Source organism: Bombina bombina, chromosome 3 (genome assembly GCF_027579735.1).
Source record: "Bombina bombina isolate aBomBom1 chromosome 3, aBomBom1.pri, whole genome shotgun sequence".
NCBI classification, from domain to species: Eukaryota; Metazoa; Chordata; class Amphibia; order Anura; family Bombinatoridae; genus Bombina; species Bombina bombina.
The window spans coordinates 628,505,039-628,528,023 of NC_069501.1; the positions used below are offsets into that span (position 1 = coordinate 628,505,039).

General features: G+C 38.9%; 1 protein-coding gene across 2 annotated transcripts in view; it reads right to left on the reverse strand.

The window, feature by feature from the left end:
* MFSD2A (MFSD2 lysolipid transporter A, lysophospholipid) overlaps positions 1–22,985 on the reverse strand; it is a 48,253-nt gene that overhangs the window by 11,257 nt on the left and 14,011 nt on the right. Inside the window, exons 9-13 of one of the 2 annotated variants that reach the window (XM_053707303.1) lie at positions 20,103–20,186; positions 18,873–18,956; positions 16,022–16,134; positions 6,341–6,484; positions 5,444–5,620 (exon numbers count right to left, since the gene is read on the reverse strand). In XM_053707303.1, the coding sequence (XP_053563278.1) occupies positions 5,444–5,620; positions 6,341–6,484; positions 16,022–16,134; positions 18,873–18,956; positions 20,103–20,186 (602 nt within the window). Of the gene's footprint in view, positions 1–5,439; positions 5,621–6,340; positions 6,485–16,021; positions 16,135–18,872; positions 18,957–20,102; positions 20,187–22,985 lie in introns of those variants that run through there. The other variant, XM_053707304.1, reaches the window with a different exon arrangement.

Consider the following 22,985-nt stretch of genomic DNA (forward strand, 5'->3'; position numbering starts at 1 on the left):
TGCAATCACACGAGTTAGGAGAGGAAATGGTGGAAACACATAAGCCAGGTTGAACGACCAAGGTACTGCTAGAGCATCTATCAGTACAGCCTGGGGATCCCTTGACCTGGACCCGTAACGTGGAAGCTTGGCATTCTGTCGCAATGCCATTAGATCCAATTCCAGTATGCCCCATTGTTGAATCAATTATGCAAACACCTCCGGATGGAGTTAACACTCCCCCGGATGAAAAGTCTGACGACTTAGAAAATCTGCTTTCCAGTTCTCTACTCCTGGGATATAGATTGCAAGAGTGAGTCTCCGCCCATCGGATTATCCTTGATACCTCTATCAATCATCGCTAGAGAACTCCTTGTTCCCCCCTGATGATTGATATATGGCACCCCAGCCCAAGAGGCTGGCGTCCGTTGTCACTATAACCCATGATGGCCTGCGGAAACACATTCCATGGGACAGATGATCCTGTGATAACCACCAAAGAAGAGAGTCTCTGGTCTCTTAATCCAGATTTATCTGAGGAGATAAATTCGCATAATCCCCATTCCACTGCCTGAGCATGCACAGCTGCAGTAGCCTGAGATGAAAGCGAGCAAACGGGACGATGTCCATTGCTGCTACCATTAATCCAATGACCTCCATACATTGAGCCACTGAAGAGCTCAGCAAGTATTTAGAATCTTTGATTTTCTGACCTCCGTCAGAAATATTTTCATGTCTACCGAGTCTATCAGAGTTCCCAAGAATGGAACTCTTGTTTGTGGAACAAGTGAACTCTTTTCTACATTCACTTTCCAACCGTGAGTTCTTAGGAAAGACAACACAATGTCCGTGTGAGATTTGGTCAGATGATAAGTTGACGCATGAATCAAGATATCGTCCAGATAGGGCGCCACTGCTATGCCCCGCGGCCTGAGAACCGCTAGAAGGGACCCTAGCACCTTTGTGAAGATTCTGGCAGCTGTGGCCAACCCGAAGGGAAGGGCCACGAACTGATAATGCTTGTCCAAAAAGGCAAACCTTAGAAACTGATTATGATCCTTGTGGATAGGAATGTGAAGATACGCATCCTTTAGGTCCACAGTGGTCATGTATTGACCCTCCTGGATCATTGGTAAGATTGTTCGTATAGTCTCCATCTTGAACGATGGGACTCTGAGAAATTTGTTTAGACATTTTAGATCTAAATTGGGTCTGAAAGTTCCCTCTTTTTTGGGAACCACGAAAAGGTTTGAGTAAAACCCCTGTCCCTGTTCCAGCTTTGGAACTGGACAAATTACTCCCATGGTATAGAGGTATTTTACACAGTGTAAGAACGCCTCTCTTTCTGTCTGGTCTACAGACAAACGTGAAAGATGAAATCTCCCCCTTGTGAGAAATCCCTTGAATTCCAACTGATACCCCTGCGTCACAATTTCCAATGCACAGGGATCCTGAAAATCCCTTGCCCAAGCCTGAGCAAAGAGAGAAAGTCTGCCCCCTACTAGATCCGGTCCCGGATCGGGGGTTGCCCCTTCATGCTGTCTTGGTAGCAGCAGCGGGCTTCTTGGCTTGTTTACCCTTATTCCAGGCCTGGTTAGGTCTCCAGACAGACTTGGATTGAGCAAAATTCCCTTCCTGTTTGGTGGAGGAAGGGGAAGCAGAGGGTACTCCTTTGAAATTTCGAAAGGAACGAAAATTATTTTGTCTACCCCTCATCTTAAGAGGTTTGTCTTGAGGTAGGGCATGACCTTTACCTCCAGTAATGTCGGAAATGATTTCCTACAATTCAGGGCTGAATAGGGTCTTACCCTTGAACGGAATAGCTAAAAGTTTAGATTTTGATGATACATCAGCAGACCACGATTTTAACAATAGCGCTCTGCGCGCCAAAATGGCAAAGCCTGCATTTTCCGCCACTAATTTAGCAATCTGAAAAGCAGCATCTGTGATAAAGGAATTAGCTAGCTTGAAAGCTCTAATTCTGTCCAAAATGTCCTCTAAGGGCGTCTCTACCTTCAGAGACTCCTTAAGGGCGTCAAACCAGAAAGCCGCCACCGTAGTTACTGGAACTATGCATGCAGTAGGCTGTAACAAGAAACCCTGGTGAATAAATAATTTCTTTAGAAGACCCTCTAACTTTTTATCCATAGGGTCTTTTAAAGAACAACTGTCCTCAATAGGTATAGTTGTACGCTTAGCTAGAGTAGATATTGCTCCCTCCACCTTAGGGACCGTTTGCAAGAGTCCCTGATGGTGTCTGATATAGGAAACATTTTCTTAAAATTAGGAGGGGGAGAAAACGGTATCCCTGGTCTATCCCATTCCTTTTTAACAATTTCCAAAATTCTTTTGGGAATCGGAAAAACATCAGTGTAAGTAGGTACTTCTAGATATTTATCCATCTTACACAATTTTTCTGGAGGAATTGTAATAGGTTCACAATCATCCAGAGTCGCTAGGACCTCCCTGAGCAACAGGCGAAGGTGTTCAAGTTTAAATTTAAAGGACGCTAAGTCTGAATCTGTCTGAGGTAACACATTCCCTGATTCTGAAAGTTCTCCCTCAGACAATAATTCCCTGACCCCAATTCAGAGCACTGTGAGGGTACATCGGAAATGGCTAATAAAGCATCAGAGGGTTCAGTATTTACATTAATACCTGGCCTACTGCGTTTACCTTGCAAAACTGGCAGTTTAGATAATACCTCATTGAGGGTAGTTGACATAACTGCAGCCATATCTTGCAGAGTAAAAGAATTAGACGCACTAGAAGTACTAGGTGTCGCTTGTGTGGGTGTTAAAGGTTGTGACACTTGGGGAGAATTGGATGGCATATCCTGATTCTCTTCAGACTGAGAATCATCCTTAGACACACTTTCATTTCCTAAAATATGTTCTTTACAGTGTAAGGCTCTATCAGTACAAGAGGTACACAATGTAAGTGGGGGTCCCACAATGGCTTCTAAACACATAGAGCAATGAGTTTCCTCAATGTCAAACATGTTAAACAAAGTAGTAATAACCACAACAGTTGGTAAACACTTTATTTTTTTAATTTTTTGTTGTTGTAAAAAACGGGTATTGCGCCTTTAAGTTATAAAAGCGCACAATCTTTTTCTACACAAACTTAAAAACTCTTATAAATGCTCAAAAACTATGTATGTCTATACAGAGTTGCCAAAAATTATTGCATCCCACATGTAAGAGCAGAAATTACCCTCTACAGGAACATTAAAGCAAAAAAACTCAATTTGCTAAATAACGACCCCTGCACCTTGCCACAGCTCTACTGTGGCGCCTACCTGCCCCCAGAGAACTGTCAAACTAATGAATACCAATCCGGATAGTGTAAAACACAGATAGGGCCCAACCGGAGCTAATGTCTGCTGTCTCCTTCAGAGTAAACTGCAAGTCTGAGGCGCGAAAATAGTCCCCGCCCACAATGGACGTCGCACTAATCATTTAAACTACCGCATGGGAAGCGGTTATAAACAGCCATGTGGTTCCCAAGAAATACACAAAACGATATAAGTCCTTCTTTTCTCAGCAATAAAAAACGACTTATCCTCTATGACAGTGTTTTTCAACCAGTGTGCCGTGGCACACTAGTGTGCCGTGAGAGATCCTCAGGTGTGCCACGGCAGACTGACAACAGTGTGACATATTTTTTAATCTTTGCTTGTTTTTTACTCCCAGTGCAGGGGTAGTTTGTAGGAGGCATGGCATAACAGCACAATACATACAGTATGTGTGTGTTTGTGTGTATATATATATATATATATATATATATATATATATATATATATATATATATATATATATATATATATATATATATATACTGTATTAGGCTACGTGTGATTTTTTTTTAAATTTTGGGATGGTGGTGTGCCACAGAATTTTTTTATGTAAAAAAGTGTGCCACGGCAAAAAAAAGGTTAAAAATCACTGCTCTATGATAAATAGTAAAAATGCCCCAGTGTCTGTATTCCATGCTGCGTATCTACTTGAGCTGCATATGTCAGAAAAAAAACACCCAGAAGAAACAGTAACACCCTTATTGATTACAGGACTACTGCTTACCCTGTTCCCATTATAAGGAACCAAATCAGCCAGTTCTGATATATGAAATTTCCTCAGAAGTAAAGGGCTGAAACATACCTCAAATGCTGCTTGTTGCATGAGACTGTCCTCCACACTGAAGAATTTTCTCATATTACCTTCAGATCTGTGGGAACTATAATTGATCTTAGTAACTGCTGCTAAAATCATCAATTTTCAGGGGGAAATCTTCTTCCATATCCTCCCTGAGAAAAATAGCACTCACCGGTACTATTTAAAATAAAAAACATCTTGATTGAAGGAATAAAAACTATCACTTTACCCTTCCTATTACTAGCATAGGTAAAGAGAATGACTGGGGGGTGGAGTCAAGGGAGGAGATATATAGACAGCTCTGCTGTGGTGCTCTTTGCCACTTCCTGTTAGCAGGAGGATAATATCCCACCAAGTAAGGATGAATCGTGGACTCGTCATATCTTGTAGAAGAAAGAATGTCTTCCAAGACTAAGAGAGAGCTCTCTTTCTAAAAAAGTGCAAACATATCTTGAGAGACACACAGAAAAACAAGATGCACTTCAAAGATTGGAAATATGGACTATTGTCCTTACTAGTAAATAAATATTGTGCAGATTTGACCAATTATAAAACAAAAACAACTTACTGGTATGGAGAGAATTCACGCACACACTTTTTTTTTGTTATGAATTATACTATAAAAGTAGCAAAAAGGTACGCAAAGTATCTGTAGAGTGAAGGCACTGAACTTATTCGGAAAATGTATAAAACATACCTTTATTGAAATTCATGTTAAAAAGAAACAGTCTAAGGGAAAAGACAGTGACCTGGAGCGTAGGTATAAGTGGAGTGTGACGTCATTCTTTTAACATGAATTTCAATAAAAAGGTATGTTTTATACATAAGTTCAGTGCCTTCACACTGCAGATAGTTTGTCTACCTTTTGCTACTTTTATTTACTGCCAGCTGGAGTTCTTCTGGCCACCGGCTGTTCAGTGCTACGGCTCCGGAGGAGACGACAGAGCGTTCCCTCTGCAAATCACGGTACAATTTAACTAGCCTCCTCTGATTAATGTTTTGTCTATCATTATATTATAAATGTAGGTGTCTCTCCTTCACATCCAGAACCCTACGTAGATAAACCTCTCTAAAATTGGGACCTGATAGTACCGACAGGATTTGCTAGATAATCTCGCCAGAGCATTAGAGAGTGGGGTGAAACTACGCACAAATGTGCATCTTAAGTGCTATGTAGGTCTGCAGATAAACAGTCATGATAAGTGACATCCCCACTCTGCTGGTTAGTGTGGGTGAGGGACTAGATTCAGGAACATATGTTTCTGAAGAGCGAGACTCTACACACAATGTACATATACAGTATTTCTTACCGTATACTCTGCAGTGCTTTCTTGTTCGCCCTCCTCATCTCCTCATCAATAGGATACAGTTTGAAGAGTAAAAGTCCCAGGAATATTAATACAATCGGAGCAGCACAGATGAGCAGCTTTAGAGTCAGATTTACAGTTTCGGGCTGGTTACAATAACCAGTTCTATAGCCTGCAAAACTATAGGGGAAGAAATTAGTTGCCATATAGGAAGTCTGTCTCCCACAGAATCTTCCCCTTCTGGTTAAAGGGACAGTCTACACCAGAAGTTTTATTGTTTTAAAAGATAGATAACCCCTTTATTACCCATTCCCCAGTTTTGTATAACCAACAGTTATATTAATATACTTTTTACCTAACCTAACTGCAGTACCAAACATGACTCTTTTGGTGAAATACATCTCAGTATTGTTATCTGAACTGGATATTCTATATCTTTATGCTTTAGCCAAGCACAATGTTCAATAACATTTTGAGAGTGAGAGAGATATTTAACTTGGAATGATTTGATCTGCAGTGGAATGTCTTATGGGAGATTATCCAGCCAGTCTGAGACACATTTTAATTTGCGCCTTTCACACAGAGAACATTTCTCAAATAAATGTCTAAATGGAAAATTATTACAACTAACACCAGATGCACATTTAGTCTGCATGGGCCAAAGTCAGAGGTGGTGCAGCTTTATCTATAATATTCTAGCAGGGTTCTAGGATTAATAATAATTTGTCCACCGGTTAGTCTGTGTCATTGTGTGTGTGTGTGTATGTGTATTATAGTAAGCATATATACAGGAGGCAGATACTTATTCTCAGTATGTGAAAGGCTGTGCAACTCAGACCTGGGTATCTATTACCTTCTTCCTAATAATTCATTTCACTATCTTAATGCCTCAGTACTCACTCTAGACTGAGTGTAGAGATTCCCAGGGATACGCCAGATGCAAATTTGGTGAAAAAGACATAAAAGGAGAAGAAAATGGCCTCATGTCCTTGGGAATCTGGATTCTTCAAGACAAAGTCATCAATAACATCTGGGAGCATAGACCTGTTGGGCAAGATCCATTAAAAGGACAAAGTGAGCAATTAAAAAAAAAAAAAACAGGAAATTAGAGGGGAAAAATACAGAGCAAGAAAAGTCTCTAGATGGTTGCATATTGTAAATGTAAAAATAGTCTTCTGATGGGAAGAGTCCACAGCTGCATTCATTACTTTTTGGAATTCAGAACCTGGCCACCAGGAGGAGGTAAAGACACCCCAGCCAAAGGCTTCAAATACCTCCCCCACTTCTGTCATCCCTCAGTCATTCTGCCAAGGGAACAAGGAACAGTAGGAGAAATATCACAGTGAAAAATGTGCCAGAAGAACAAAAAATACGGCGGCCCCATAGATAAAATGCATGCGGGGAGCTGTGGACTCTTCCCGTCAGAAGAAAAGAAAATTATCAGGTAAGCATAATTTAAGTTTTTCTTCTTAAAACGGGAAGAGTCCACAGCTGCATTCATTACTTTTGGGAAAACAATATCCAAGCTAGAGAGGACACTGAATGCAAACAAAGGGCGGGTACAGAAGGCGGCCCCTTCGAAGGGCACCACAGCCTGAAATTACCCAACAGCTGATAAAAAAAAACAAAAAACCTATCACTAGAAAACAAGGGGTAAAACCCGGGAAGGACCAAATAACTGTCCATCAGTTAAACAACCTGCAAAGACGTGCTAGAGACCACTCAGAATCCCTAGAGTCCACGGAGCACAAAGGCCTCCGAGGAGCCAAGCTCTCTGCTCCCACGAAACGTACCCCCGACCCGAAGGAAGAGAACCTCCCTCTACCCCCGCGGGGGAGAACAGAGGACCCAATAAGAGATCCAAAGGGACTACTAACAAGGGTAAGAAGAAAACTCAAAAAGGACTAAAAGCGAACCCAAGGTTGCTACAAGACCACCGCCCAGGGAAATGAACTCTCTAGAAGGACAAGGACCAGAGATTAACTCCACATCCATGAAAGAGCGATCACGAGGAAGAATGAAGGTCCACCCTCAGAACCATGACACAGCACCATAGAACTTACAGTGCTCCAAGGAAGCCGTGAGCTCCCCCCACTGTACCATAGTCTAGCCGACACAACCGCTAAACTAATCAAACATAGGTAGGCTAACTGTCCTAGCAGATAAAAAAAGGCTCTCGTGAGAAACCAGAGACACTTCTGAACAAGAACTCACAAGGTCCAGTCTCAAGGCAGCAAAGCTGACACTAAGCCATCGTGGGACACCATCACACAGAGAAATACCAAAAAATATTGGCAACAACACCCGTCCAGAAAGAATCTGGACCCTAGAAAAGCATCCAACATCATCAGCAAATGCAACCAGTAGAGGAATGGACACCGAGAACCCCCCACCGAAGGTAGGAGAACAGGATCAACTGAAAGTACATGGTCAGGACTCAACAGAGCAGACAGATCCCCGACCCCCACTCCGAGGTAACGGACCCAGGCCAAAAGGCTGGCAATGACCGAAGACAGAGAATACAAAGTTCTCCGAACCAGACCTCAGGAAGAAAAAAAAAGGAGGGGCCTAAGGGGAAACCATTCAGCCATTACCACCAGCTCAGTTGATACAAACAAGCACAAGCCCACATCAAGGTGCAATAGCTGCCCATGAAGACATTGTAGGATCCCGCCTGAGAGTCAGTGAAACTAACCGTCAGGCAGTCACCAAATCTCCCATTAGAGACAAAACCAACCCCCCTGAAGGGACAAGCGGATGTTCCAAAACCTAGAGGTTGAAAACTTTATAGGACCGAATTCAGAATCCGGACCCCAAAATCTCAGGCAAGAGATATGGCCATAAGCCAGACCCCCAGAATCGGGGCCGGCCGGATGTTCTAACCCCCTGAGGAACCATCAAGCTGCCTCATACGGAGAAGTGCACCCTGGGCAGTGCATCCCACATCCCAATGTCCTTGGACATTGGACACTCGCAATAGACTCAGGCCAAAGAGCCTAAACCCCCCCCCCCCCCCCATCTTAACAGGCCTAAGAAGATGGCAACCAGCACCCGGAGGTGGATCTGAATCCAGGACCCTCTGCTCGCAAGCCCAAAGAGCTAGAACTCCTAGAGAGTCGAAGGGCAACACCCCAGAGTCTAAAGACCACGGAGATCACAAGGGACAGGCTTCAAACCAGTCCTTAGGTTGAGAAGACGACATAATCTCTAAAGATCCCTACAGGATCAGCCTCCCAGAAATCCCCGTACCGCACAAGGAATAACGATGGGAGCCTCACAACTCCTGGCAGACAAGCTGACCAGGGGAAATAGCCGGGGAAGAAACGGGAATAACCCAAACCCCTGCGCTACCATATATGAGAGCTAGCGAGATTCTGAAAAGGAAGAAGGACATGCCCGAACTTCCAGACACAGACGACCCGACCACCCAAAAATGGAAAAAAGCAGCCCCAGCAACCTACGAGAGGTACTGCGACTAGGCCACAAGAACAGACATTCAGAAAATACCAAGAGAGAAAATGAAAATCGCCATCCAATCTGGGACCCCAGATTCCTGAGGTCATCCAAACCTCCAGAACCCACGATGAAGCCTTAGCAGGATCCAAGCCCGGAACCCTCAACATAGGGACAAAGTGAACATCCAGCACACCGGCACCACGTGGGTGACATGAACCGTAAGGAACAGCAGCTAGCGCTCGACCAGTACCCGCCTGGTACAAGAACACTCCGGAACTGTCCAAGGTCCAAGAAAAATCAAAGTCCCTGTAGGGATCGATAACAAAATATAATCATAACTATGTCTTTATATAGTAATGCGCAACTTCCGAGGAAGAGCCCATGCGACCACAAAATCGCAAGTATCAGTTCCAGAGAAGAAACGTTTCCAAAATGGAAAATAACAGACATGAAATTCTTAAAACAAATCAAACACATCCTAACCGATTCAAATAAAATGAAGGCAGCACCCATGGGTGAACGCCTAAGGAGTATGGGCATGCTAACAGGACCAGCCGATTAGAGGCCCCATTCTCCCAAGCTCAGAACTGGAACAGATACTTAAAAGAAAAAAGAAACGGAGACGTCAAGGAGATTAGCTTCATCCCCATACGTCTAACCCAGTTTGCCATCCGGCACAGAAGACTGAGGATCCCCTCGGCCCACTAGGACTGGAATCCTCCAGCACCGCCAAAACATGCCTTAGTAGGACACGAAGACGTGCCAGTCTATAACGGAAGGTAAAATGTTCCCCCGCCGGAGCGATGGACGACCCCGGCCCCGAGGGTGGGGCCCCTGAAGCCTCAGAGGCCATCGCTTCCCCAGAAGGCCAGACTGAATCAGGCGATCTCACGCTCGACGGGACCTGGTTAACAGAACATGGACAGTATCTTAAAAATACTTCTCTTGGGAGATATAAATGTGCCAGCACCATGGATATGGCCATGCAGAACCGTGCTGTAACCTCTGGAGGAAACAAGCCGCCTTCCGGAGAAGGAGTAATGGCCATAGGGACACGCGCCTCACAGGACATGGAATTCTCGGGCGCGGATGGCTCAACGCACTCTAAGCTCCCTAATTCGGGGGAAGAGAGTACTCTAGAACAGTAATCGGAACATAACTGATGGGCATGGATAACCCGGGCCATTTCATACTCTTCGCAAGACGTATACTCCGAATCGGAGATATCAGTTTCTAAAAAGTCAGAATCCTCCATGACTTGGAGATTGTAATCATGGTCAAACACTAAACGGTACCTTACACCCCCAATGCCTGGGGCACTTGCCACCTCCTGTGAACCAGACAACAAACGAACAGACTCTCTCCGTAGCCACTCGGTCAGAGTATGGAAATGGAAATACAACGTAACCACACCCGGTCACGAGGTGCACAGTATAAGCCACAAAATGGCACGCTATTGTAATAGGGCCGCGCAAACTGCTGATAAGGCCGTTATGTTCCGAATAGCCATGAGCCCAAGCATCACTACACATTAGCAGACAGAATCATATAACAAAGATGATTAAAGTCCCCCCTGTTCCATAACCCCCACAGGAGATATTAACCCTTGATTCCATAAGATAAAGGAGTCCCACTGGGACCCATTACATTCACATATCTAAATAAAATGAAACAATCTTACCGGAATCTATGCCGTGGAACAGGAACACGGCCCTTCAAGTGTGACAGATAGTAGCCTCGTTTCTGACATGGACTTGAGTGAATAAAGGCACGCAGCGAAACTCGTCAATGCTGATTGCCAAGGAGCTGTTAATATGAGTCGGGAAAGTTTCGCAGAAAGACTCTCCCTGCATCTCCGGACTCTAACCTTCATCCATGCTCTCACTGAGAGGCTTACAGGACTACTTAAAAACTCCAGTCCCATTTCGAAGAGTACTACCCTCCATAAGAGACTATCTTCAATCTTCTGACACTTCTCTGCCAACCTCCTGTGACGAAAGGCAAAGAATGACTGGGGGATTTGGGAAGTGGGGGAGGTATTTAAGCCTTTGGCTGGGGTGTCTTTGCCTCCTCCTGGTGGCCAGGCTCTGAATTCCCCAAAGTAATGAATGCAGCTGTGGACTCTTCCAGTTTAAGAAGAAAATATATACACATAAATATATAAATATATATATATATATATATATATTACATACATACATATATATATATATATATATATATATATATACACACACATATACATACATACATACACACATATGAACATCAAATCAAAATCTCCATAAAATGTTTAATTCTGCATAGTTAAACTTTGCAATATAAAATGTAATATTTTATTTTGTAGTAGAATAAAAAAGGAGACTTCTGTGGCACTTTACTGAGCTATCTACCTGCTTTTAGAAGACACATCCCATCATCAACGCGTTTTAGCTTGAATACCCTTCGGCTACTGAAGCCGAAATTCTCATTTTGTTATTTTACTATGATTGGCAAGAAGTGTTTGTTTTTATTATCCTTGTATTAACAATATTTTGAGCGCTCACTAAAAATTCACAAAACCTACACTATCCCCCCCCCCCACCTCTAGCTACGGCGCACTAGCCGGTTGAATATCTAAATACAGGGAATCCCAATCTTCTGTTCACATGTGACAACAACCGGTTACAGAAGAACTACCCCCATCTACTTCAGATCGATTCAGCAGTTAACAAAATGGTGCCCAGAGGAAAAGTGCTGTGGAGTAATATCAGAGGAGAGGCAAGAAGCCTTTCTATCTATATACTTAGTTTTCATTTAATACTGGATCATAGGAGCTAAACATTTCCAGAATCAATCCTCATACTTATATCCACTATAATAACATTGTGGACAACATATATTTCTGGCCTTATTGAGAGATTGGGGAAAAAAATGTTTTGATATATCAGCGCTGAGATATATCCTAAGCTGTGTAACACAAAAGGGGGCCTAACCAATCCCCTAAAGGAAAAGAATCTCAAAACAATGGTAGTGATCACAGCGCCAATCGGCCTAAGGATAATTGCACACTCACACTGAAAAGGATTGAATAAATTTATTTTACAAATAGGTACTAATAAAATCAATATTGATCTGGACAAGAGTAAAATAGCATAAAATTTATAAACATAAAGATCTATTATTTAAAATAAACACACAAAAAAATATAAGTATCACAAGTTAAATAATCCCAAGATGGGGGCAAACAATCCGGAAATAGAGTGGACTAGTACGTCTACTCCGTTGACAACAGTAGTGTTGCAATAAGGGTCTAATCTAAATAGGGGTGTAACCTAGTGTTTCTGACCGTGGGTGAGCAAGGACTAAAACCACTAGACTGATAAACCCTTAAAGGAGGCAGAAAAGCGTTAATGGCACCGTTTAGGGCCTAAGCTTGGTAAGTAAAGTGCAGAAAATAAAGCACGATAAATGTCAATGGGATTATGGATCCATATCCAAGGGTCAGCTCCAGTAAAGATCCTACAATCAGAGTGCTTGACATCAGCCGCACTCAAATTAAGGTCTATGAACTAACCCCTGTTACAGGGATAACCAGTATATGTTAGTATGACATAAAATATTGAACAATAAAAAATAGACGCCTCGGTGATCAATACATGGATTACTACAATCAGTACAGCATTCTAAATGAACGAAATACAAAAATACAGAGAGAACGGTGTGGACAACACAACTAGTGCTAATTCCCCAGACCGTGTACAATGGTAAATCAAACTTTAAAAAGAAAAATGACTTTTCAACAAAAGATAACAATAAATTTCACAGTGCTAATGTGCGGAAGATATCATTGAAAATACACATGTGATCAACGTTTGTGCGAACAACGTTTGTGCCAAAGATGGGAAACAGGACAATAGTAAAAAATGGGGATAAAAATAAGAATAATAAATTATATATATAGGTGATGTGTCGTGTAGTGTCTTAAAAACAAATCTCTGAGAACTCCTGTTGGGACAAAGGGAAAAAAGAAAAGAAAAAACTGTCGACAAAAAATAGAAAATATGTGAAACACAGTGAAAAATTGACTGAGTGAGGAAAAATAAAATTGAAAAATATAAAAATATAAAAATAGAACTAATAAATGTCAATGCACCAATCAGGTTAGTGAAAAAACCCCAGTCTATTACAGACTACAGTCTATTGGAAAAGTTCCATTATAGAAGTTTATCCGTTGAAGAAATAGTAGTAGCTGGAAAAAAAAGAGGAGTTATCCGGGAAATCCTTTGAACAATCCGGCTGTGAAAGTATCGTTGATTCCTAAAAACAGAAATAAAACATAGTGTGGCAAAGTTTTCTAAAATGAGAATAATCAGAAAGATGCTTACCAATGTGTAGTCTACGCGTTTCGGTCCCCACAGGTCCTGTGGGGACCGAAACGCGTAGACTACACATTGGTAAGCATCTTTCTGATTATTCTCATTTTAGAAAACTTTGCCACACTATGTTTTATTTCTGTTTTTAGGAATCAACGATACTTTCACAGCCGGATTGTTCAAAGGATTCCCCGGATAACTCCTCTTTTTTTTCCATCTACTACTATTTCTTCAACGGATAAACTTCTATAATGGAACTTTTCCAATAGACTGTAGTCTGTAATAGACTGGGGTTTTTTCACTAACCTGATTGGTGCATTGACATTTATTAGTTCTATTTTTATATTTTTATATTTTTCAATTTTATTTTTCCTCACTCAGTCAATTTTTCACTGTGTTTCACATATTTTCTATTTTTTGTCGACAGTTTTTTCTTTTCTTTTTTCCCTTTGTCCCAACAGGAGTTCTCAGAGATTTGTTTTTAAGACACTACACGACACATCACCTATATATATAATTTATTATTCTTATTTTTATCCCCATTTTTTACTATTGTCCTGTTTCCCATCTTTGGCACAAACGTTGTTCGCACAAACGTTGATCACATGTGTATTTTCATTGATATCTTCCGCACATTAGCACTGTGAAATTTATTGTTATCTTTTGTTGAAAAGTCATTTTTCTTTTTAAAGTTTGATTTACCATTGTACACGGTCTGGGGAATTAGCACTAGTTGTGTTGTCCACACCGTTCTCTCTGTATTTTTGTATTTCGTTCATTTAGAATGCTGTACTGATTGTAGTAATCCATGTATTGATCACCGAGGCGTCTATTTTTTATTGTTCAATATTTTATGTCATACTAACATATACTGGTTATCCCTGTAACAGGGGTTAGTTCATAGACCTTAATTTGAGTGCGGCTGATGTCAAGCACTCTGATTGTAGGATCTTTACTGGAGCTGACCCTTGGATATGGATCCATAATCCCATTGACATTTATCGTGCTTTATTTTCTGCACTTTACTTACCAAGCTTAGGCCCTAAACGGTGCCATTAACGCTTTTCTGCCTCCTTTAAGGGTTTATCAGTCTAGTGGTTTTAGTCCTTGCTCACCCACGGTCAGAAACACTAGGTTACACCCCTATTTAGATTAGACCCTTATTGCAACACTACTGTTGTCAACGGAGTAGACGTACTAGTCCACTCTATTTCCGGATTGTTTGCCCCCATCTTGGGATTATTTAACTTGTGATACTTATAATTTTTTGTGTGTTTATTTTAAATAATAGATCTTTATGTTTATAAATTTTATGCTATTTTACTCTTGTCCAGATCAATATTGATTTTATTAGTACCTATTTGTAAAATAAATTTATTCAATCCTTTTCAGTGTGAGTGTGCAATTATCCTTAGGCCGATTGGCGCTGTGATCACTACCATTGTTTTGAGATTCTTATTGAGAGATTGGACTTTTTGGTATATACTGTACTAATATTCTATGTATTTGCCGTTTGAAAAAAAAAAGTGGTATTTTTTTTATCATTTTTAAAAAGGATTTTTTTTCCTGTCTTATTTAAATAACATTTATATTTAAAGGGATACTGAACCCAAATTTTTCTTGATTTTTTTCATGATTCAGATAAAGCATGACATTTTAAGCAACTTTCTAATTTACTCCTATTATCAATTTTTCTTCGTTCTCTTGCTATCTTTATTTTAAAAGCAGGAATGTAAACCTTAGCAGCCAACCCATTTTAGGTTAAGCACCATGGATAGCGCTTGCTTATTGGAGGCTTATATTTACCCACCAATAAGCAAGCATAACCCAGGTTCTCAACCAAAAATGGGCTGGCTCCTATGCACCACATTCCTGCTTTTTAAATAAAGATAGCAAGAAAACAAAGAAAAATTAATGGGAGTAAATTAGAAGGTTGCTTACAATTGCATGCTCTATCTGAATCATGAAATACATTTTTTTGGGTTTAGTGTCCCTTTAAGGCAATTTTATTTCTATTGTTATTTATACATCTGAAATGCTGCTGAAAGCTAATTTTTTTCATTTGTGGGTCATATCTAAAAAATGAGATGTGGAGAGAAATCCTAATGAATTTTTCAGATAATCTTTTATTCTAAAACAGGTGTTTGTGTATTGATTTGAACAAACTCATAGCCTTGTTTCGGGGGGGGGGGGGTCATTTTTACCGTAAAGCTAAAATTACAAAGTTGTTTTTTTTAAAAAAAAAAAAAATAGATTTAGTTGAATTATTTGGCCTGGTGTGATTGAGCTCAAGGTGTTTGGTTCAAAGTAGCAATAGTATAACAAATTATTAAAAGGGACATGAAAGTCAAAATCAGACTTCAAATTTACTTCTCTCTCTCTCGGTAATCCCCTTTTTAAACATACTTAGGTAGGCACTAGTGTAGCAATGCACTACTGGGAGCTAGCTGGCATTTGGTGGCTGCGCACATCTTGCTAACTAGATGATCTAAACTAGCTACCAGTAGGGTATATGGTGATATGAAGCTGACATTAACAATCTGTTTAACTTCTTTTCGGGGATTAAATACATAATTAATATACACCCAGCAGTAGAATAGTAAAAATGCTCTAAAATATTAGAGCATTTTCTTTTTTGCACATTCATGTCAATTTAAGCCAAAAACAGATGTATATTTTGTTTGCGTTCTAGTAATCAGGTTTTGATTAAGAGGAGGTGAGGGAGAAGATACAGGAAACAGCTCACAGGAGAGAAGGAAACAGTACTCACCATGGTAACAAGAAAGCAGCCGCCACGCTCAGCCCAGCAGCAGTCGCAACAACATAGCTCACAATGAGATTACTTGGCACCAGCACCACCAGGAGCAGAAATGGGACAACAGACTGCAGGGGACAGGGGAGACGTCAGAGGAAATTGCTCTCACAAGATCCAGCTGTGATAAAGTCTGGTACATTCTAACACTACTATGAAAATACTGTCATTTGTACGCCCAGTTCCCGTAAATAAAAGGAGCTTGCAAACTATAAATGAGTACTGTTAGAAATATATATATAAAAATAAATACATTTCTGTGGACTATCATAATAAAAATCAGGAAGTTTTTAAAATAAAAAGGAATCTCAATTTTAAGTGACATTGCTAATCTCTTGCTCATCACACCTGGTATACTACAGATTTGCAGCAATTTTTTAAAAAGTTCACACTAAGGGGTCAATTTATTAGTATCCGCTTGATAAAATTGACCCCCAGGAGTGCCTCCTCCATAGGGGTTCATATCATTAAACAGTATACATTTTAAAATGTAACAGAAGAAAAAAAAAAAAAAAAAATTAAAAAAGCACATTAAGCTTAAGATAATTCCATTTTTTCTGCACTTCCTACTGACCCAGGACTGTATAGCAAAAACCTACATCTGGGGTTTTGTTACCAGGATCTCTTTCTACTTAAAGGGACATTAAAGTTAAAAAAAAAAAACCTTCACATTTCAGACAGAGCATGTCATTTCTATTTACTTCTACTATCATATTTAATTTGTTAAAAGCATACCTTAATAGACTGAGAAGCAGCAATGCACTGCTGGGAGTCCAGTAGATCTAGATGTGCTCAGCTAGCAACTAGTAGTGAATTGCTGCTCTAGAGCATTCTTTAACTTGGTGTTTAACACCTTCACACACAATAGCGCGGTAATAAAATGCCATTAGTGCATATAAAAACAAGAGGAAGCCTACTCTAAAAACCAGTAAGTCAGCTTTCCTCTGAGCCTCAGTATTTAGAAGGGAAGCCATACTTTCTAAATCTTTAGTTTTTGTTAAGAATTGTTTAAATTACTAACTGAAAGTAAGCTTGTCCTGGGATAGATCTGTGTGAAAGCTGCTCACTGTACAAATACAATTAATCGCAGCAAGTGCTGCAAGACCCCCTTCTAAAGGAACTTTAAATGTATTGTACCTTAAAGTGATGCTAAACTATAACAACATGCAACATTCCATCTGATAGAAATAAAAAAGGCACTTTCATTCATGAAATCACATACATTTAAAATATTAAGAAATATTACTTGTTTAGAGCTTTATATATTTCGCTGCCGTTCCTCCGCCAGCGCCATTTTTTTTGGGGGGGTGTCATGTTTTCTTATATTCAAATCAAAGGCTGGGCCAGCCGGTGTCTTTGTAAGACACACACATGCCCCTCTTTAGCATAGTGCATGCACTATATGTAAATTAGAATACGGAGTATCACATAACATGCAGTGACACGCAAGCGCATGATTTCCTGCAGTCGTTCGGAAACAAAGTATCAACAACATTGCAGCAGAGCATATTGACAGGCAAGCATAAAATACAATAGATTTCTATCAAGCTTTGAACAACACAATGCCCATTGAATGACGTAGAGATGGGTGGTACCGCTCTCTTTGTCAGTTCATGAATAGAGCAGGAAGTAATTCCGGGGGCAGAGTTAACATCAATAATGCGATATAAGTAATATATAAATTTAAACACAAAAATGATTGAGCTGAAATTAATAATTTATCATTTAATGTGCATTTGTATAAACTTTACCATCACTTTAAAAAGAGTATTTTAAATGTATTAAGTTTTTTTTTTCTTTGAAAAATATATGCTTGTGTGTAAATAACTATTTTGATTTGTATGCTTGTGCACATTCACTGACCACCAACAGAACTGTGGTAGTTTTCCTCCAAAAGACCTTCTACTATCACAAAGACTAGATGTGAATGAACATACACTTCCTGTTAAATTTATAACAAAATCAAAAGCTTTAACTCAAACTTTTTTCATGCAAAAATAAATAAATATATCCATATGCGTCACAAAAGATGGTTGTTTTTAATGTACCTTTTAGTTACATAAGGCTTAAATATAACTAAATGTAATAGTAAAACAGTAATTATTTACATTTTATGTATACACATCCATTAAATCACCTGTAAGTATGTTACTTTGCCTAATTTGTATTGCACTCACATCTGACACCAGTTAAAGACTAAAGTGACTATATCTTGTAAAGTGGAAACTGCTCACTTAGCATCTGTCTTTGCAAATGTTTATTCTCATCAAAAGATGATTGATGTGTTGGAAACCAAATACTACACTAGGCAGCTGAGCATTACTGCAGATTTAGGAGTAGATATGAAGGTTATTGCAAGTTCACAAACAACCACTAGGTGGCAACACCATTTTTTGTAAAAAGGTTCATAGCTCAACATTTTGTTGAGTATTCCCCTGAAAGAGAAAAAAATGCTTTGCATATGAACTCAGATTGATTAACAGCAACTGAAAAAATAATAGGTATTACACAGCTCAGTGCTCAGTTTATTAACCTTGAAAGGATGAAAAGCTAAACCAGTCCTTCCTGGTCTAAAATCTGGGATATAGCCATTTGCACAGGTGCTCCAGTTACCAACTAACCAACTTTGGCAGTTTCATTTCATCAAGAAAAAAAAAAAGTTATGGTAAACATGGGTTTCTAAAGTTAAACAAGAAGTCTTCCTGTGACTTTAAATAAGCACTGCAGATTCCCCTGTACTGAGAGCACAGAAGTCACACCCTTCTTGGCACAGTAACTAGCTGAGTTATTAATCTCTACTTTTACTCACCGAGATCCCAAAATAGACAGCAGTTTTTTTCCCAAAACGAGTCAGGAACCACTGCCAGAAAGGCACAGTCAGAGTGGCAGAGATCTGTATTCCAAGAAAAAACAAAGCAGGGGATACAATAGATTTATAAAATAAATACTGAAAACAATGAGAGCAAGAACATGGGCAGTTTCCTGGATCACGTACTGACTTATGTCACAGCAAGTTTCACAACTGGCTATATAAAGGCACAAGCCCTGCAGAAAAATAAGGAGCAGAATAGGCCCTGGGTATTCTGCTTTTAAACAATCTTTCCCTTTTTTTAACATTTTAATTGGCTCAAATTATCTCTGCACTTTCTATTTTAACGGTTTCCTCTGTATCTTCACTTAAAGAGACATAAAACCACAAAAAAAATATTTTATGATTTAGGTAGTACATTTTTAAACAAATTTCCAGCTTACTTCTATTATCAAATTTGCTTCATTCTCTTGGTATCATTTGTTGAAGGAGCAGCAATGCACTGCTGGTTTATAACTGAACACGGGTGAGCCAATGACAAATCGGTATATATATGCAGACACCCAATCAACAGCTAGAATCTAAGTTCTTTGCTGCTTCTGAGCTTTCCTATATAAACCTTTCAGCAAAGAATAACAAGAGCAGTAAGCAAATTAAATGATAGACGTAAATTGGAAAGGTGTTTAAAAATTGTATACTCTCTAAACCATGAATATCTAATTAGGACTTTACTGTCCCTTTAAGTTCTGTACAACCATCAATACACTTTTACCTATCATCATCTTTGTAGTTGTCAAACTCTGCTTCTATGTATTGTTCCTCCCTTACTTAGAGATCTCCAAAGAAGGTTATTCTGAGAATGGCCAAAGGTACGGTTCTGTCCCTGTCCAGATATGAGAACCTAGTCTGCTGACATCAGTTTTTTTCCCCTAATCAAATAATAAAGAGGAAAGGGTTAGGGAATTAAGATTCTAGCGAGGAGGGGGCACGCAGAGGAATGTCAGCGTGTGCCTGTGATCGCACAATACATTCCTGTCACTAAGTCTACAGAACAAAGGATACTGTGTTTGGCTAGCACTGCAAATTACATACATTTATGAATGTATTAGCTCACTTGTGTGTGCTTGTGATTTGCAGGTCTTAAGTGAAAAGCTGGTGTTCTATCTTATGAGAGACTATGTTGTTCATAGAATTCGAAGTGTAAAAATGATAGTAGTTGCGCATACTCACCATAATAACCAGCAGAATGTTCTGATAGTCATTACGAAATCCCAGTGTGTATGTACAAAACAGAGCGAAGTTTCCCTCCAAAAGCTGTAAAACAAACAATGATGGCACATTACAAGGGATATTAAACTGTATCCATTTTTTACTTTACAGCATGCAGTATGTTGCACCTTATCTGCCCATCAGATCTGATCACTTCATTATAGAAGTCTGAGTACAGCCCACAAATGGACCAGAATGTGTTAGATTGGGCATCCTATTCTGATACTATGCACATTGCTTTTTAATTTGTCACAAATACATTTTGTGATTTAATTGTCCAGTGTACACTACATTATAATATTTCAGGTATCAAGAAAAAGAAAATCTGCTTTAAATGGATGAGTCAAATGGTCATTCTTGATCTTAGAGATATGAAACCCAAATACAATTTTAAACTACTTTCCAGTTTACTTCTATAATCTAATTTGCTTCATATTCTTGGTATCCTATGTTGAAGAAGCAACAATGCACTACTGGGAGTCAGCAGAGCACATCAGGTGAACCAATCCCAAGAGGTTTCTATGTGCAGTCACCAATCAGCCGCTAGCTCCCAGTAATGTTTTGCTGCTCCTAGGTATACTTTTTAAGAAAGGATGCCAAGAGAACAAAGCAATGTAGATAATACAAGTAAATAGGAAAGTTGTTTAAAGTTGTATGCTGCATCTTGAAAGAAAATTATTTGAGTTTTATGTCCCTTTAAGTACAATTACGAAGCATTAGTAACATGAATATAAAATTAATAAAGATGAATGTTGGTCCAGAGAATAAAAAAAAAACAATGACTGATATTAAAGTAAATAAATACATACATCATAGAAAGTCTGGCCAAGGTCATTAAAGACAAACACAAAATTCACTGAATGGTTGCTTATTTACTTCTACTGTAAATAATAATTCTGCTTGGTTACGCAAAAGCGTTCCTAGTTAAATATGATCTTTTGCAATTTTGATGATATTCTGTACTTAAAAAGGGATACGAAACCCTATAAAATGTATTTTGTGATTCCGACAGAGCATACATATTATATATATATATATATATATATATATATATATATATATATATATATATATATATATATATATATATATATATAATATATAATATATACATACATACATATACATATACATACACATACATACCTACACAGTATACGCACACATTATAATACATGCACACACACACACATATAGACATTATAATACAGGCACACAAATATTATTGATACCACGCCATACTCATATTCTGCAAGTTTGTTCTTAAAGGGACAGTAACCACCAAAAATGTTATTGTTTTAAAAGATAGATAATCCCTTTATTTACCATTCCCCAGTTTTTCTTAGCCAACACTTTTATATTGATATACGTTTTACATCTATGACTAACTTGTATCTAAGCTTCTGCAGACAACCTCCTTATCTATGATCTTTTGACAGGCAATTAGTGTTGACTCTTAAATAACTCCCACTGGGGTGAGTACCCATGAACAAACAATACATGTTATTAGCTATTCACAGCCAGACAGTGAGATAAGAAGTGGACTGCAGTCTTAGAAATCAGCCTATAAGCCTAACTAGGTTTAGCTTTTAACAAAAAAAAATACCAAGAAAAAAAAAAGCAAATTTGATGATAAAAGTAAATTGAAAAGTTGTTTAAAATTACATGCCTTATCTGAATCATGAAAGTTTAATTTGGACTTAACTGTCCCTTTAAAAGAACATGGAACTCAAAATTCTTCACGTCAAAACGAGTGTACAATTTTATAAGCTTCACAGGATTCTTGCAATATCAAATTTACCTTGTTCCTACTGTATTCTTTGTTGAAACTTAGCCCTTTTTCATAAGAACATAATGAGATAGCTCAGAAGTGTGCACATGCCTTGAACATTATGCAATGTTTGTAATAATGTTATACAGAGTACCTAAAAGTATATGAAACTGTGCTCCTTTATAAAAAAAACAAAACAGACATACATTTCTATTTCACTGAAAAGTAATCCAGCTCAAGTTACTCTAGAAGATTTATGATATCAAGCTATATGCCTTCCTGTAGATACCCCAGCCCCCTTGTAGGGCTGTGACGTGAAGTAATGGCCCCTGAACAAGTAAAGGTAAAAAATAAAAATACATATGCAAAAGTTTAGGCACCCCTGACAATTTCCATGATTTTCATTTATAAATAATTGGATGTTTGGATCAGCAATTTCATTTTGATCCATCAAATAACTGAGGGACACAGTAATATATCAGTAGTGAAATGAGGTTTATTGGATTAACAGAAAATGTGCAATATGCATCAAAACAAAATTAGACAGGTGCATAAATTTGGGCACCCCAACAGAAATATTGCATCAATATTTAGTAGAGCCTCCTTTAGCAGAAATAACAGCCTCTAGATGCTTCCTATAGTCTGTAATGAGTGTCTGGAATCTGGATGAAGGTATTTTGGACCATTCCTCCTTGCAAAACATCTCCAGTTCAGTTAGGTTTGATGGTTGCCGAGCATGGACAGTCCGCTTAAAGGATTACTTTCTGTTATAATTTTTAAGCTAAACAACTAACATATTAAAGTTAATAAACATTAATTAAAACCTACTGACCTATATTTGCTCCAAAACGAAGTTTCATAACGTTCTAAAAGTTATATATTTTATTCGCCGATGATGTCACGTTATCCTGCCCACTATTTTCAGCACTGAGTGTTCAAAATACTTAAACCAATAACTTTGTGTTTAAAGCGCCATTTTGAAACCTAGGTATTGTAAACGGATTGGTACAGAGCAAAGGATACCCACGGAGTGGGTTTGGAAAACAATTAAATTTGCAGACAAGATTTCTGAT